Source organism: Harpia harpyja, chromosome 21 (assembly GCF_026419915.1).
Source record: "Harpia harpyja isolate bHarHar1 chromosome 21, bHarHar1 primary haplotype, whole genome shotgun sequence".
In the NCBI taxonomy this organism is placed as follows: domain Eukaryota; kingdom Metazoa; phylum Chordata; class Aves; order Accipitriformes; family Accipitridae; genus Harpia; species Harpia harpyja.
The window spans coordinates 3,912,031-3,927,870 of record NC_068960.1 but is presented as its reverse complement, the minus strand read 5'-3'; the positions used below and the strand labels follow the sequence as shown (position 1 = coordinate 3,927,870).

At 38.5% G+C, this 15,840-nt stretch overlaps 1 protein-coding gene across 3 annotated transcripts in view; it reads left to right on the top strand.

The window, feature by feature from the left end:
* The window catches only part of USP22 (ubiquitin specific peptidase 22), a 111,372-nt gene that overhangs the window by 93,305 nt on the left and 2,227 nt on the right, over window positions 1-15,840 (top strand). For all 3 annotated transcript variants that reach the window (XM_052773294.1, XM_052773293.1, XM_052773296.1), the window contains 6 exons: window positions 4,598-4,703; window positions 6,395-6,553; window positions 8,766-8,892; window positions 11,723-11,814; window positions 13,129-13,191; window positions 15,144-15,293. In XM_052773294.1, the coding sequence (XP_052629254.1) occupies window positions 4,598-4,703; window positions 6,395-6,553; window positions 8,766-8,892; window positions 11,723-11,814; window positions 13,129-13,191; window positions 15,144-15,293 (697 nt within the window). The remainder of the gene's footprint in view (window positions 1-4,597; window positions 4,704-6,394; window positions 6,554-8,765; window positions 8,893-11,722; window positions 11,815-13,128; window positions 13,192-15,143; window positions 15,294-15,840) is intronic.

Sequence of the window (15,840 nt, the reverse complement as noted above, 5' to 3'; positions counted from 1 at the left end):
GAATATATACTTTGTTTTTGTGGTATCTGTAAAGTTTTGGAAGCCCAGGATACCTGTATGATCACCCATGTAAATCATGTCTCAGGGTGATAGCTCTCCTTGTGCTAGCACTGTTGTGTTGAGCTGTGGCATTTGTGCAGGGCATATTCTGAACACTTCACAGGGCTCCTCTGTGCTGCTGAGTAATATAAAATGTTTCCAAATAAAAGGGATCGAGTCTGTCATGCCTATGCATCACTATTTTTCATTCCAACAGCTGGAGAAAGATGGTCTAACTGGCAAGTAGTATTTTGGTGAAGAAAAAAAAAAAGCTAAGCTATTAATTACGCCTCTTTCTCTACCATTCACCCAAAGTTTGCACAAGGTCTGTCCTTAAATGCATACTCCAACTAAAAAAGTGAGAGCTTTCTTGAATCTGAATTCTTTTTCCACCATTGCTACTATAAATGACACTTAAAGTTGTACCTGCAGTTTGTGCTATTCCGGTCTCTCTTGCTGGTTTGATAGTGCTTAGTTCTACAGTGTCATTGTACATTGGTATTTGTAATCCTTCTCACCACAAAAGCTTCCACATGAGATTCAGAACTTACTCTACATTGGAGAGTAGCTTCTTCACCAGAGTAATGCTATCAACAGCTTTGCTGGGTAGGTAACGGCCGTGTTCTTTGTACTGAAGCCTAACCATTCACCTGGACTTTGGCATGTATTGCCTTTTGATCTTTAAAATGCACAACAACTTTGATTTTCAGTCTTTGAATATGTTTGGATTATAGAAGCTGCTTAAAATTATCAGACATTGATCTGTTGCTTTTTGTATGTTTTCTGAGACTTTTCTATGAAGAACAGGTACAAAGTATACCCCACTCTTCACGTGGGATCCTTCAGGAGTTCCAGGGGTCTTTATTTGTTAGAGGAATGTAAATAATGGGTATTTCTGCCCAGTCTGTAAAGCATTAGGTCAGCTTTTAGTCAACATGACAGATACATCTTATTTATCAGTGCTCTGGAAGAAATTCAGGGTACTAATTCTGCAAACTCCCATGACAGTGAGGTTCCAATCATCCAAACATTTTGTAGTTTACTAACTTTGTCTTGGACATATTCAAACTTGGAGAAGCTTAGACCAGAATTGTTATTTTTTTGTATAGAGCAAGATGGCAATTCAAAAGTTAATGTTCAGCCCAGTGAAATCACTGGCTCTGGGGTTTCTTTTATTTATTGCAAGAGCAGCAACAATCAAGCAGCAGAGATGGGCATTTGTACACAAAGGTTCAAAAAGCAAGATAAAAAAAATTGAAGTAATCCTATTTTTTTATCCCAAACTTCATTCAGCCAATGTTATTCAGTTGTCTAACAAAAAAAGAGTGCTACTTTAAAGCTGATTATTCCGCATTTATCTGGTTTTTATGAAACATTTTGCATTCATCTTTAACAAGGACTGCTACAAAGCAAATTTGAAGCCTGGTGCTAGGTATCATGACAGAAAAAGAATGCTGTGCTGAGATTTGGGAGTAAAACACTACCCTGCTCTGTGAATTCTGCATGATATTCTTAGGAACTGATAAAGCATATGCTTGCGAAACATGTCATCTGCTATGATCCATATAAATGTATGTGTACACTGCTTTGTCATAAAGAATAACAAGCACATGTTCAGAACACTGGGGGCCAAAGTAGAGCAGAAAAGTTAACATTAATGTCTTGTTTTGATAAATGCCCCTTTTAAAATCTGGCAATTTTTTAATTCCTTTTTCTCATTTAAAATACATACTGGAAGTTGGGGGCAAAACTTCTTTATTTTTGTTTCAAAACCAAAACCAGTGTTAAAAAGTAACCTGTAGCTATTCTTACAGTTATGTATGATATACCTTTAGTAGTATATTAGATGCCTATATATTTGAACACAAGTTAACATGCTTAGTTATTGCACAGACGCAGTACTAACTTCTGTTTGTTTTTTTTTTTTTTAAAAGAATTGCATTTAATTTGAATCCAAACTTTTAAACTCAATTTTCTGCCGTTCTCGTAGTTACATTAGTGTATACATTGATGTATTTTCAAGTTTGGTTTTAGTCTTGTGCTGACCAATCTCTTACAAGAAGCTGCTGATTTCCCTGGTAGGAGTTATGACCAGCTTTAAAAACAAAAATGTATGAAACTAAAACCTACTTTTGTAAGACAGAAATGTTGAAGGCAACCTTAACTTGAGCACAACAATCTAGCAGCTTCTACTTCTCAGCTGCATAATATACCTCCTCTCAGCATCTGTTACATATTGACAAGTGTGAGTAGGTGGTAATCTTACTTTTTTTTTTTTTTTTTCCTCCTCTCCAACCAAATGTCATGGGAAATAATGTTGAGTGGGTAATGCCCTTCTGTTTTGCTGGGAACAAGCTTGCAGGATATTCTTTTGAGACCCTCTCATCATTGATCCTAATTGACTTGTATAATTGAAAAGGGAGTATTTGTTCTCTCCCGTAGGCGGAAATGGCTGTCTATTAAAGTTGTCCAACAGGGATGTTACCGGTGGTCCAGTGAAAATCTCTAGGCACTGTTTCTCTACTTCTGCCCCCCTCAAAACAAAACAGAGGGAGATAACGTTTCAAATGGTGAGATTACAAGTATGTAGCCGTTGCATGTTGTTTCTTTAAAAAGGAAAAGGGGAGTTTTAAAAACAAGGATAAAAAACATTAAATTCTTTTTTGAAAATCCACAAGTAGTCTTTAAAACTTGTAAGTGATCTTTTTCTAAAGGTGAAGAATGTCTCATACAGTTTCTATACTATATGCTTTATTCATTAGCTTAACATAATTGAGACCTTATAAAGATCTTAAGTTCAGTAAGATTTAGCTGAAATTCCTATCAAGAAGTGCCTGAGATTGGGTCTGATAACCCCCAACCTGAACGTTTGAAATCTAATTTTAGAGCATTTTGTTCAAGAGCCATTTTAAGGAAACAATATGCTTTTCTTGACAATTCAAACAAAAGTTTCTAAAGCAGGCAGATGAGTGAGAGCTTTTCTGAGGCATTTAGGATCTAATTAACTGAAGTGGCCCATTGCAGCTTAGTAGGTATCACCTATGTCTACTTTTCCACACCTAGTATCAGGTGGAACCTTTGTGAGCTTATATAATATTTTTCAACAAACTTCTAAAGCTTCATTGGGAGAAAAAAAAAAAAAAATCTTATTCTTTCCTGCCGCAAGATAACTCCAGCTAGAGCACCTTAGACACAAGTGGTGGGGTTTTGCCCTATGCTTTTTGTTTCTTCAGGTGGTTTTTTTACATACTTGACTAGAAATTAATTGTTTTTGAGTAACAGCTGTGATTTCGAGGAGTCAGCATCTTAGTATTTCAGTTTCGGAAATTAAATACTTCCCAGTAAGTTAAAGATACTAGGAAACCTGGCAAAACTTAATTCTGTCTTAGCAATTTCTGTTGTAGGAGATTGGAAGACATCTTAAGATGTACTTTACAAAATAATTAGCTGGTGCCGTGAAATAGTTTGTGTGTGCATCTCTGTCTACGAAGCAAAACCAATTGCATCTATCCTGCCCAAGGAAAATAAGCCGTACAGTCTCGGAAATCAAAGAAAAAGTGTATCACTCCTAGTTCACCTCTGAGGAATGGAACGAGTATGCTTCAAAGCTGAGAACTGTGCCAAGAAATTTTTGGTTATTTAATGCTCTGGTTAGTCTAAGAAAGCTGAATTGGCCTAATCTCAGCACTCAAATCATAAAAATGAATTGCTGTGCTCCTGAGACCTGCAATGACAGTTTATAATGCCTAAAAGATGGGTATGCGTTCATTTTGCCCCTTGGGAACTTAGAGGATTGCCATGTCTCTGAATAAGCTGGAGGAAGACACAGCACTTATCTTCCCACTTCAGATAAGGACATCTTTCATTTTCTCACTGGTGAAAACTTGAACGGAAAGTCCATGTTTATGTTGAACGGACGGGATGCAGACAGCAGGCTGGAGGTTAATGGGTCTTAACAAACCTCCTCCTCTCACTCTACTCTCAGAAGATGACTGGGATAGAATTAAAAAGTAGCATTTGCTGACATTTCTCCTCTCTGTTCATTTAGGAAAGTAACGCACTATTGAGTACTCTGCCTAAGCAGAAACTAGTGCTTCTGTGGTAAAGAGCTGGCCGTTTGTTTAGATACAAATGTTGCACGGTGGCACTCTAAGTGAAATTAAAATGTTCATTTTCATGAAACGCCTTGGGAACTCCTTTGTCTTAGGAACTGATCTTTATACCAGATAGTGCAAAGCAAATCTCTGTAAAGGGAGATAGGGCTATACCCTGAAAAAGGGTTTGGCTAACAGCTGATACTGCTTAAAGCTTCACCTCTACAGAAGCTAACTGCATTTAGTCACCTTCTGATTATCTTTTATATTTTTCCAGGAATTCTCTTGTTTTCTTGTTTTTTTTCTTCAGTGCGCAACGTTTTCAGGGTTCTGTATCGCTTATGTGAATTTGCAGTATGTTTATAAGTTTGCATTACAGAGAGTTACTGGAGACACAGTCCAAGACAAACCACTGTTCCCTTGGAGGATTTTTGACTTCTGAGTCTGTGTTTGCATTCCTCCAGGTGATGATAATGGGAAGAAGGCCAACAACCCCAACCACTGTAACTGCATCATAGACCAAATCTTCACAGGCGGACTGCAGTCTGATGTTACCTGTCAAGTCTGCCAGTAAGTAATTTTTTTCTGATTCTGCACTCTGATTTGAATCTGTACACCATCTAGTGCAACAGTATACTGAATCTTCTCTTTCTTGAATACCAGTAAAATTCCAGCAAGACAAGAACTGTAATACAGCATCAGCTAAATGCAATCAATTACCAGTTAACTGTCATATATTAAGATATACCAAAAAAGCTACCTGGAAAGTACCACAGGCTTATGGACGTAAACTTTTTACTAGTGTATAAAAGGTTGTTCTTTTCCAAGTTCATGAGGAAAAGACTTCCAGGATCTCCTTGGTTTTGAAAGTATGTAATTGCCACTACATTTGAAGAAAATCCTGATATGCGACCATATTTTCCTGCAGTTAGGAGCATTGTGTATTATCAGGAGACGTTTCAAAGAGGCTGATACCTAATGTAATCTCAGGTACCAGCAAGTGAATGTTTCACAAGAGTAAGGAAAAACGGTTTTGTTTTTCTGCTCTGTGTACTGGAGCAAGTTGACTTCTCTTTCAAGATGTTTGGTGTTGCCATAGTGCAGAAGTCAGAGTTCTTGTTTTTTGTTCTGTCTTGCATTCTTTATAATTATGCACGCTGTCCTGCAGATGGACTGTTGTGCTGTGCTTGTTTGAATCTGCTTTTATTCTCAGTTTCCTGGAGAGATTCGCAGAAGATTTAATGTAAGGAAAACATAGGAAATTTTGTTCTTTGCCTGGTAGAGCCACAGAATCCTTATATGATAATGAAAAGCTTGACGTGTTATGACACAATATTAGCATTGATGAAACTTTAACAAAGGAAGTTTCCTTTTGAAAACTGGCAACTTTTGCACAAATGAAGCTGGAAAAAAGGCAGAATATTGTAGGCTTAATGAGATTGCAGAGTGAAAGACACTAGTTTTAGAGGAAGAGAGAACTCAAAAAATAAGCGCAATGTGTACAAACAGAAAAAGCTTCCAAACTAGGAGCTTAGACCGCTGAAGTTGTGGAGTTCTCTTAAAAATGTAAATGCTGGAAGAAAAGATTTGAGTCAATACAAGTTAAAATGTTGAGAAGCTTTTTCCATAGTCTAGCTGTTGGGTTGTCTTCAGCTTTCTTGTAGAGAGATCTGATGGAGAACATACACTACTTCTTGATGCAGTTATTCTTTGGCCTCTCAAATTCCAAGTGCTGTAGGAGATGCTAATATGAACTGCAAAGCTTAATTCAGTGCACTACTGTATAGCAAAAGTATTTGGCGCTCTTTCTATCAAAGTAGCCTTAAGCACCATCTTCCATGTCTTGACCAGAGAACCATGCTTCTAAATTACTTGGATTGCATGTAGTTATCATCATAGATGTTAGCTGGTTTATACTGGTCGGTAGTATGACCAGTACCTCTATCTCTGAGTAACCCTGCTTGTTCACTTTGAGTCACAGGGCTCCAGTGAGTGGGAGAATGTATTAAATGTGTATATTTTGCATTTAGTACATCACATATATTTCTTAAAACGTATGGCTTTTAAATAATCAGAAAAACAATCAGTTGTGGGAAAACACTCCGGAGCAAATGTATTTTCTGTCATCTTTGAGTGCCCTCTAGGGGTGATGTAGGTCCCATAGTTCTTAAAAGTAAGTATCTGGTGTGCACCCTAAAGTGAGAGACACTGTTAATTTTACTTCCTTTAAACATGTATTAAACTCCTTTCTTTTTTCATAGTGGCGTTTCCACAACGATAGACCCATTTTGGGACATCAGTTTGGATTTGCCAGGGTCCTCCACCCCGTTCTGGCCACTGAGTCCGGGGAGTGATGGCAGTGTCGTAAATGGGGAAAGCCATGTATCAGGCACCACCACTCTCACAGACTGCTTGCGAAGGTATGAAATGAGACAAATACAGTTTTGGTGGGATAAAAAGAATTTGGCTTCATTCTGCTCTCCAGGTGGCACTGAACAATGGGAGTAAGTGATGCTTTGTCATGGCATTATCCCCAAACAGCATTTTTATACATATTTTAGTTTTTTGCATAAGAGAAAGTGAGAAGGCAAAGAAGGCTCAGAGCAACAGTAGGCCTAACAATAAGCAATCAAAACCAGTTGCTACGCAATGCAAAAAGAAAACAAATTTTACATTGGCTGCTGCCAGTGGTTTTAAATGCTCAAAACCACTAGTGTCTGTCTCCATGTTCTTGGTTGTGTCAGCTAAACAAGCATATAAAAAGAGTTCACAATGCATTTAATATTTGTCTAAATTGTAACACCAAATATGAATCTGATATTGCTCTAAGCAGAGCTGAGGGTCAGCTACTGCTGGCTTAGTTGCCGGAATGGCATTAAGAATGAAAGGAATTGGGCTTTCAAAAAGAAAAGATAATTCTGAGCAGGAAACTTATGCATCTTGGAAACAGGTAACTGGAGAGAATGTTATGGCTTCATACACAGTTAACTTGGATCTTTTAGCAGATCTGAAAGTCGTTCTCTTGTGGCAAATACAGATATTTGTCAAAGATACTGTCTGAGGAAGAGGTCACCTGTAGCCTGGGCAAAACTAATCCCCCTGAAATAAAAATTCATAGCCTCTGACATCTGATTTCTAACCTTCTTGATACTTTTAAGATCAGTAATTTTAAGAAAACAAGGGAGTTAGTACAAATGAGAAATAGCTGATGCAGGATTGCATCAGGAGGCAAAACCAGTTGAATTTTGGTGATGTTCTTCAACATGGGGATTAGTAGAATCAGAGAGAGATGATAAGGAAGGAAAAACATCTGGGCTCAAAGATACTCTTGAAGAGTATGGATTTTGGAAAGAAGTTAAACTCTAATGGATAAAGAGGATAGATCTAGGTTTTTACCCAAAAGTTAGCAAGCAGGTTGAATAGTAGATTCAAACAAGGAAGGTGTGTAACTTCACGTCAACCAGTGTGGCCATACAACTTGAAGTTGGCATGAAGAAGGAAGGATTGAGAAGGAATATGACAAAAACCAGAAAGATGTAGGCACTCCTAACAACAACAACAACAAATTCATAAGCCTTTTTACAAACTTGAGAGAAAAAAAATAAATAAACAAAAACCAAAACCAGAGAATGGTGGTACATAGGCTAGGTAAAGGAGATCTTGTTAATCAAATAAGAGGGGAGACCAAGAGGCTGTGATGATCATTTAATGCTGGAGGCTGCATTGGCCATAAACAGAATGAGGCAAGGTAGGGTTAGTGACAAGCTGATAACGTGTTGCCCTCACATACTTAGTGTGTGCATTAATGTAAGATGTTCAATTATATTTCAAAATATTTCATCTCAAAAATCCTAGTTGTAAAGCAGCCTCTGGGGAGATGATTTATTTGCCCCGTGGAAGTCTAAGCTTGGAGGAAGAGACTTAGCAGTCCATCCTCCTAGCCTTTTCTGTGCTGACAGTTTCTGAAAAAGTGAGAGATATTTTGCTTTAGTGTGTTGTGAGAACATAGAGGTAGTATATTTTCTCTAAGCAGTTCCCTTTTCTGTAATGGTCTCTTCCTATAGCTCCCTTGAGCAGTTCTGTCTGAAAATTTTGAAAGATATTTTTCTAGTTGTCAACACTTGGGTTTTCTTGGAAGATATCTGTATTTTGAAAAGAACTTTGTGTTTACAGCCCTTTCCATCTCAGAGCTTTGATCCTAGCCCTGGAGGGCTACAAGCTAGCAGAGTGTCCTGCAGATAGCATGCAGCTGAGCACAGAAGTCGTGTCATCTTGCTTCGGAACTTCCATATCAATGTTTTTGTTTTTGAAAGCAAAAGATCTTTGCTTTCTGTATGAAAATTAGCTGTCCTGTTGTAGGAGATGAACTAACATTCAGCTCCTTTCTCAGACACTGATGCATTTCAGTGCAATGTTACCAAGTAGGGCAATGATAAATGTCAGATTTGGATATCTGAACCACAGCACTTTATTATAGGTGTTGGGTTTTTTCAAAATGACACTTAGAAGCCATGAACTCTGTCTCTTGTGGTGCCAGTGACCCACAAGTAAATGTAAAAGAAGTGTTTTCAGCATGTGTGGAAAATCATCTGATGGGTTTGTGCATCCCTTTGCTTTTTAATATTTTTTCAGGTTTACACGGCCAGAACATCTAGGAAGCAGTGCCAAAATCAAATGTAGTGGTTGCCATAGCTACCAGGAATCTACCAAACAACTCACTATGAAGAAGTTACCCATTGTGGCCTGTTTTCATCTCAAAGTAAGTTCACAGGGGGCAGACAGAGCAGAGGACATATATTCCCCTCGGAGAGGATGAGCTAAATTCCTGGACATATCTTCTGGCTTTCACTGACTAATCTTTTATGATACAAATTAATATAAAGAATAGCTTGCATGCCCAGCTAGATTTTCTATTATGATAGTATTACATTATCTATAATGTAGCTTTGCAGTATGTCTGTGGGAACCTAACTAATCAGAATCTAGAAACAAAATGGAAGGCTAGTACAATACCTGAACCAGCGTAAAAACCAATCTCCAATAACACTTACTCATCCTGCATGGTAAAATTTTTACCCTACACATCTACTGGAAGAATGCCACAGAGGAACTCTGTGTTGAAGGACAAGCATGAGAAAGTTATCGGTTGCAATGGAGAAGGCTTCTTGTATCTTCCCAACTGTGATGTAGTTTTCAACATTTCCAATCCTGATTGTCAGATGCAATGATAGGAGATAATGTCATAGTTGGTGCTCTCAGATAGTTTAGTCCTGTACAATGTATGTCTTAAATATAAAGAGTATGACTGTGGTGCAAAGTAGGCAGGTATTGCAGAAGCTGAAGGTCATTCTGTGTCAAGAGGCAAAGGGTCCTTGAAAAGTGATGCCACAGGCCTTTGTAGAAGCATCCACCATAGTAATTTAACTGCGTCTCTGATCTGCTTGAGCTTTTCAGATGCAGACCTCTAAGGTCTTGAGTGTTTCCTGGGACAGAATGACAAGTCCTCTGCCTGCTGGGCAGCAACTCATGATCACTGGCCTCAGCTCTTACTGTGACCAGTGTTTCAAGAAACTGCTTATCTGATGATGATACTAATGTCACATAAGATACATGAAGAAAAACAGCATTTTACCTACAACCATGGTGACTGGAAACATTTTAAAATGGCAGCCTATATGCTGTGTGCAATTGAAGGCTTGTATTGCTTTTCTTTCCAGTTGGTGAATTGAAAGAACAGCCACTACAGCCTTTTGCTCCAGAGACCTCGTTCAGTTGTTCAATTCTTACACGGTTTCTAGGCTTTGAACTTTGGTAAAACACCTGAGTAACTTTAATAGTGTTGGAGTTAGACCTTTATCTTGTAGCTGTCATGGCAAAGTGCGTGCTGAACTTCGCTGTAGCATGCAGGCAGTTTTTCTGGTTTATTTTCCAGTAGCCCTATAAGCTAGGTCAGTATGTTCATACTGGAAAACCTAATAATCTGTGTAACTATAGTGCCATGGTTTCACTGAGCAAGTCACGGACTGTATTCAAGAATGATTGTAGTTTGGAACTGTTAAATTACATAGTAACTCCGTATCTGGCATAGCAGTGATTTAGAATTTATTTTCAAAATCTGGCTTGTACAGAAGCTTGTTAATGAAATGCAGAGGTCTTGACATGAAAACAGAATGCCACAGGAAGGGCTGTATTTGTGAGAAAAGATTGATTCTGCTTTCTACTAAAAAAGGTGTTAGAGGTGGAAAGAATTCCCTTTTCTGTAATTTACAGGCCTTTTCAGACTGTTTGGGACAATCATGCCTTCCGATGTTCACCCCCATATACCAGCAGTTCTTCAGTTGCATCTTGAGTATTAACCAAGATGATATGCAATGTTATATGCCAAAGATATTATTAGCCTGACTGGACTAGATAGCAGTACAGTTCTTCTGTTGTTCTTTGGCTGTGGTCTTCCTGAAGAGCTTTCTTGCATGACTGACTTGAGGTTTCAGGAGTGCTTGGCTGGCTGCTTGGCTTTCAGGGGGAGTTTCTGGGGTGTTGGGCTCTTGGTTTTATTTTATTTTTATTTTATTATTGCAGAGTAGTTGGCAAGATACACCTAGGTGATTCTGCTCTTTGGGCAAGGCAATGTGAATGTGCTCAACCCCTTTCCTACACTCAGTTCGGTATTTGTGTTATCCAGAAAGATTGAAGATTTTTTTTTTTTTTAATAAATTACTCTCCCTAAGCGATTCTGTTGTCCTGTCCATGCAAAATGCAAATTTAATTTCATGTGTTAAAGCAAAAAAGAAACACAAAAGATAAGAATTACAGAAGTCTCAGCTTTTCACGTCTGGATCTGTTGCTAGGGAATTGTTATGGCACCACAATTGGAAAATAATTAACTTGAAGTGTAAATAGAGCAGAATTTCTGAGAAATGGGGAGAGAAGCTGCCTTTAAATAGAAACTCATTCATCTCTTTCTGGTATTTGTTCCTGTTTCCACTTAATGTTCAATCGAGAAGATGAGGAGAGGATGGTGGGTATTGCAGGCTCCTTTTGGTGGAGGGACAAGGCTTTTTTATTATCATATTTCATTTTTGCTTTAATTTGAATTGGTATTCCTGTGTAGGCTTGAGTCCTGTCACTTGAGATGATTGGATGGGTGGATTAAGTGTGTGAATCTGATGGCAAGCTCTCATTGTCACCAGTTTTGTGTGCTAGTGTAGGCAGCAGCCATATATTTGAATAGTTTGAAGTACAAATGAACACTGGTTTGGGTAAAGGCTGTGTGTGCTCTCTCTGTTTAATACATTTTTTGTGAATGTCACTTGGGAATAAGTTTGTGTGTATAGATATTAAGGTAAACAATCTAATTAATACCATATTTTTCCCCCACAAGTTGTTGTTTATTTCCCTGGTAGAACTGTGTTAGCATTTACACGGGTGTTCCCAGCCCAGATAGTCGGTAGAAGAAAATCAGGGGATGACCCTGGATGCTGACTGCTAATATGCTTGCATGTTATTGTTCCTAAGCTTAGGATATTTATAAAAGACAAAAAACTTAGCCTTTCTCTAATGAAAAAAAAATTCTTCCACTTTGTCTCCAGCGGTTTGAACACTCAGCCAAACTGAGGCGAAAGATCACTACGTATGTCTCATTTCCGCTGGAGCTGGACATGACACCATTCATGGCTTCCAGGTGTGTACCAAGTTCAAAAACCCCCAAAGACCTGGACAGAACTGTTTTACCAGTTCATACATGTGCATCATGAAACATGGAACATCCTTGAATCAAAGTTACAGAACAGTATGTATAATGGTACTTCTGCTGTAAGCTTCTCCTTGAAATGTGCGTAATTTCTAAACTAATTTTTAGATAAACTATTGAGTTTTGTGTGCCAGAAAAAGCTTTATATTTAAACTTTTTTTTTTATTAATGTGTGTTACGTTTCTGGTTGCACATTAAATTTATGGACTCAGATCCATCTTGCCTTCAGATCTCTGCTTTGGTCCCATCACCTGAGTGCCCACCCACAGTCATCTTGTGTAATTAGGCAGACTAGACATAACCTAATGCCTAACCTAGTATTTCTGAAGTTATAAAAATCCTTCCTCTTTATTCCTGCACCTATGCAAATCTGGGTTTTTTTGTTTTGTACCTTCAACTTTTGTTAGAGAATGCTGCAAGAAGAAACGTAGTCCAAATTAAAATAGATATTTCTAATTGGTATTTAAACAGAAACAGTAAGACTTCTCCCACCTCCCAGGTTTGTGAACGACATGACATTTATATAAATAAACCTTTATGAAAGGTATATTCATAAAGAGGCCCTCCCCTGGAGAAAAGTATTTGCTTCTGCCAGGAGAGAAAGGAGAGCCCTGAAGCTCTGTTAAATGGTGTTATATTAAGAATATATGGTTTATTCCAGTATATTTTGGAGATTTTGAGACTTCCCTGTTCCTCTGTGGTGAATTCTCCCTGGATAGAACAGGCTCTGCTGATGAAAGGTATCAAGCATAATGGAATATAGATGGGATAATCAGCAGGCATAACTCAGTAATCTGAATTTCATCGCCTATGAAATCAACAACATAATCCTATTGCTGCTGTCAATACACAAAATGAATTTACAAGTCAGAGCCAGGATGATTGACCCATCAGAGGATAAAGGATTGATGTAATTAGATATTTTTCCAGGTTTAAAATACAAATCTTTTCTTAACCTGTTTTTAAGCTTTTTGGATAGGACATTTGACGTAAACAGATCTGTATTTGCAGCACTGAAGCCTTGACCAGGAGGAGAAATGGTGTTTCTTATGTAGCATTGCTGTGAGAACAAATAAAGCATCTTCAGCATCCTAATCAGCAGCCCTTCTCTGCTGCTAAGCAGCATTGTGCTTTTGAAAGAGGACCTGGATTCGGCAAACAGGCTGTGTCATGTAAAACCTATTTCCTCAGTTTGGGAAGCCACTGCTTTAAGTGACTGGATTTTTGTGTGTGTGTGTGTTGCAGTAAAGAGAGCAGAATGAACGGGCAATACCAGCAGCCGACGGATAGTCTAAACAATGATAATAAGTAAGTGGTACATTCCATGACTCCTATTGTGAAAGGTAGTTGGCTCCTAGAAGGAGATGTACAGTCTGCTGTATATCCTGCAGTGTGAAGTGCATTACCATATTTGACAGCACAGTAAGTCTGAACTGTTGCAAAATAAAGCTTCATTCACCACAACTGCCTACCCTTTCGTGGTTTTGTGGCAGCTGACTTTCAGATCTGAAGGTGATAACCCCAGCAATCGGTCTGTGAGCAAAATTAAAAGCTATGGTTACAGTATTAAAAGGGATGGGTGTTTCCTTTAAATAATCCTATTTCTATTGCAATGGCAACGGGAGTTCCAGAGGACTGAAAAAAAGTTTATAGAACACTGACACTCAAAGTCCCAAGCAGATGACCCCAGTAATTCTGAGGTGTCTTGGTCAGGTATTGATTCCAGTCAGAATAAATGATGGGCTGATATGGGACTTGCTCAACAATGTAAAGGGAGTGTAATTGAAACCAATATCCATAGCTTTGTGGGAATATAGATGGTCCCACAAACCTTATCTTTTGCTTTAATGAGGTTACAAGTTTGGTTGCCACAGTCATGTGCTGATGTTGTGTATTTAAATTCTTCAAGGCACTTCATTTGGCACTAAAAGTTTAGTTAAGAAATTGGAAGCACACAATAGATAGATTTAAAAACCAGCTAACCAGGTCTTAGTGCAGTTGTCATATAAGCAGATACCAGGCAGGTGTTAACGTGTGGTCCTATAGCAATTGATTCATTAGATGTATGGTGTTTAATAGTATTAGCAAAGATCTGAAAGAAGACACAACTGGTCACTGTTGAGGTTTGCACAAGTCTTAAGTTGGAGAAGTTGTTAACAATGAAGAGGATGAGGTAATGAGAGCAGAGGCATCTGGGCTGCTTAGTAAGCTGGATGCCAGTAAACGGCTGGGGCAATCTTAGCATCCTCCATGTAGGACTAAAGAGTGGTGTCCATCCTAGTTGGATTAAAGGACTCCACTAGGAAGAGAGTGACTATAATCAGTGGCTCTGTGGACATTCAACTGAATAGGTGCCTTGTTGTGGCACCACTGTGTCAGAAGAGCTCTGTGAATTTTGAACACAAGTAGGACAATATCAAGTGAGATTAGAAAGATTATTTTACCATTGTGCAGCTGTGTTTGTATCCCAGTTTGAGGATAGTATTTCAAGAAAGAGTTAAAGAAAATGGAGAACATTTGAAAAAGAGCTGCAAGTATATTTAAGACTGGAAACAAAATCTTACCTTAGAACAAAAGAGCCAAGGTCTTCAGTTTTCTCCTTTTTAAGAAAAGAAAAGGGGAAAAAAAGGTTAAGAGCAACTTGATTAGTCCATCAGTATCTTTCTTTGGAACAGAGATGTGTCTGCTAGTTTTCAGGCTAGCACGCAAATGCACAGCAGCATCTGAAAGCTGGAAGTTGAGGCTGAATGTATTCAGTTATGTCAGTATTTCAAAATAGGTACAGACTTTACAGATTAAGGACAATTAATCAGTACAGCAATTTATCACTAGAAATATTTAAGATGAGCTATAATTAAGATTAGTTCCTTCCCCAGCCCCATACCTCAAATGCATTTTTCTCATTCACTAGAGTAACTAATTCAGGGAAATAGAAGGTCAGACTAGATAATCAGTTGTCCTCTTCAGGAATGCATCAATATTGTATCTATTCTATAAGAAAAATCTTGGTAGCCAGTATTGGTAAAGCTGACGGCTGTCATCAGACTGGGGTGTTGCAGTAATAGCAAGACAGAAAAAGAAAAATGTGGTTCTTTTCCCTGGGCAAGAATGCCCTCTTCCCGGTTAATGTTAAGAACTGGTGTTTTATTGATGGATCAGATCCTTTACTATTGCTATACATGTTTATGTATAGCCTGTCTAAAATGTCAGTTGGTTTTCCCCTTTTGATCCGCATATTCATTAACTCTGTTCTGTACCAGGTATTCCTTGTTTGCAGTAGTTAATCACCAGGGAACCTTGGAGAGTGGGCACTATACCAGCTTCATCCGGCAGCACAAGGACCAGTGGTTCAAGTGTGATGATGCCATTATCACCAAGGCTAGCATTAAGGATGTGCTAGACAGTGAAGGGTAAGTTATGAAATGGAGAGGGGAAAGGAAGGGAAACTTCAACCTTTGTTGGGTTTTCCTTACTTTCAGTTAAAAGACCCTTTCATCACAGAGAAGACTTAATTTCTCTCTTTGAATATCTAATGTCTCTGTGTATTTACCAGTGCTTCAGAATGTTGCTTTATAATCCTGGGTTTGTTGAAGGAAGAAGAGGGGGAAGGGTGAGGGACATCAGCTGACTCTGCAGTGTCTGTAACTGGTGCTCATGTCCAAACTCTTGCTTGCTAATGGAAGGGACTCTGAAAACTGAAGTGGTATGATTGTCCAGCATAGGAGCAGCATTTACCTCCATGGCACAATCCAATCTTTGTCTGCAGAACCTTTGGATTACTATGAGTGTAAAAGATTTGAAGAAAAGCCGTTAAGAAAATACTGTGAACCACAGTGGCAAGGCTATATGGGAGGCAGGTATTGAACATGAGCTGTTTCTTAGGTCGTGGCTTTAAATTGATTTCAGATTGACATTATGATTTCAGATATTTGCATTAGACAAGTATTGAGAGTGCAG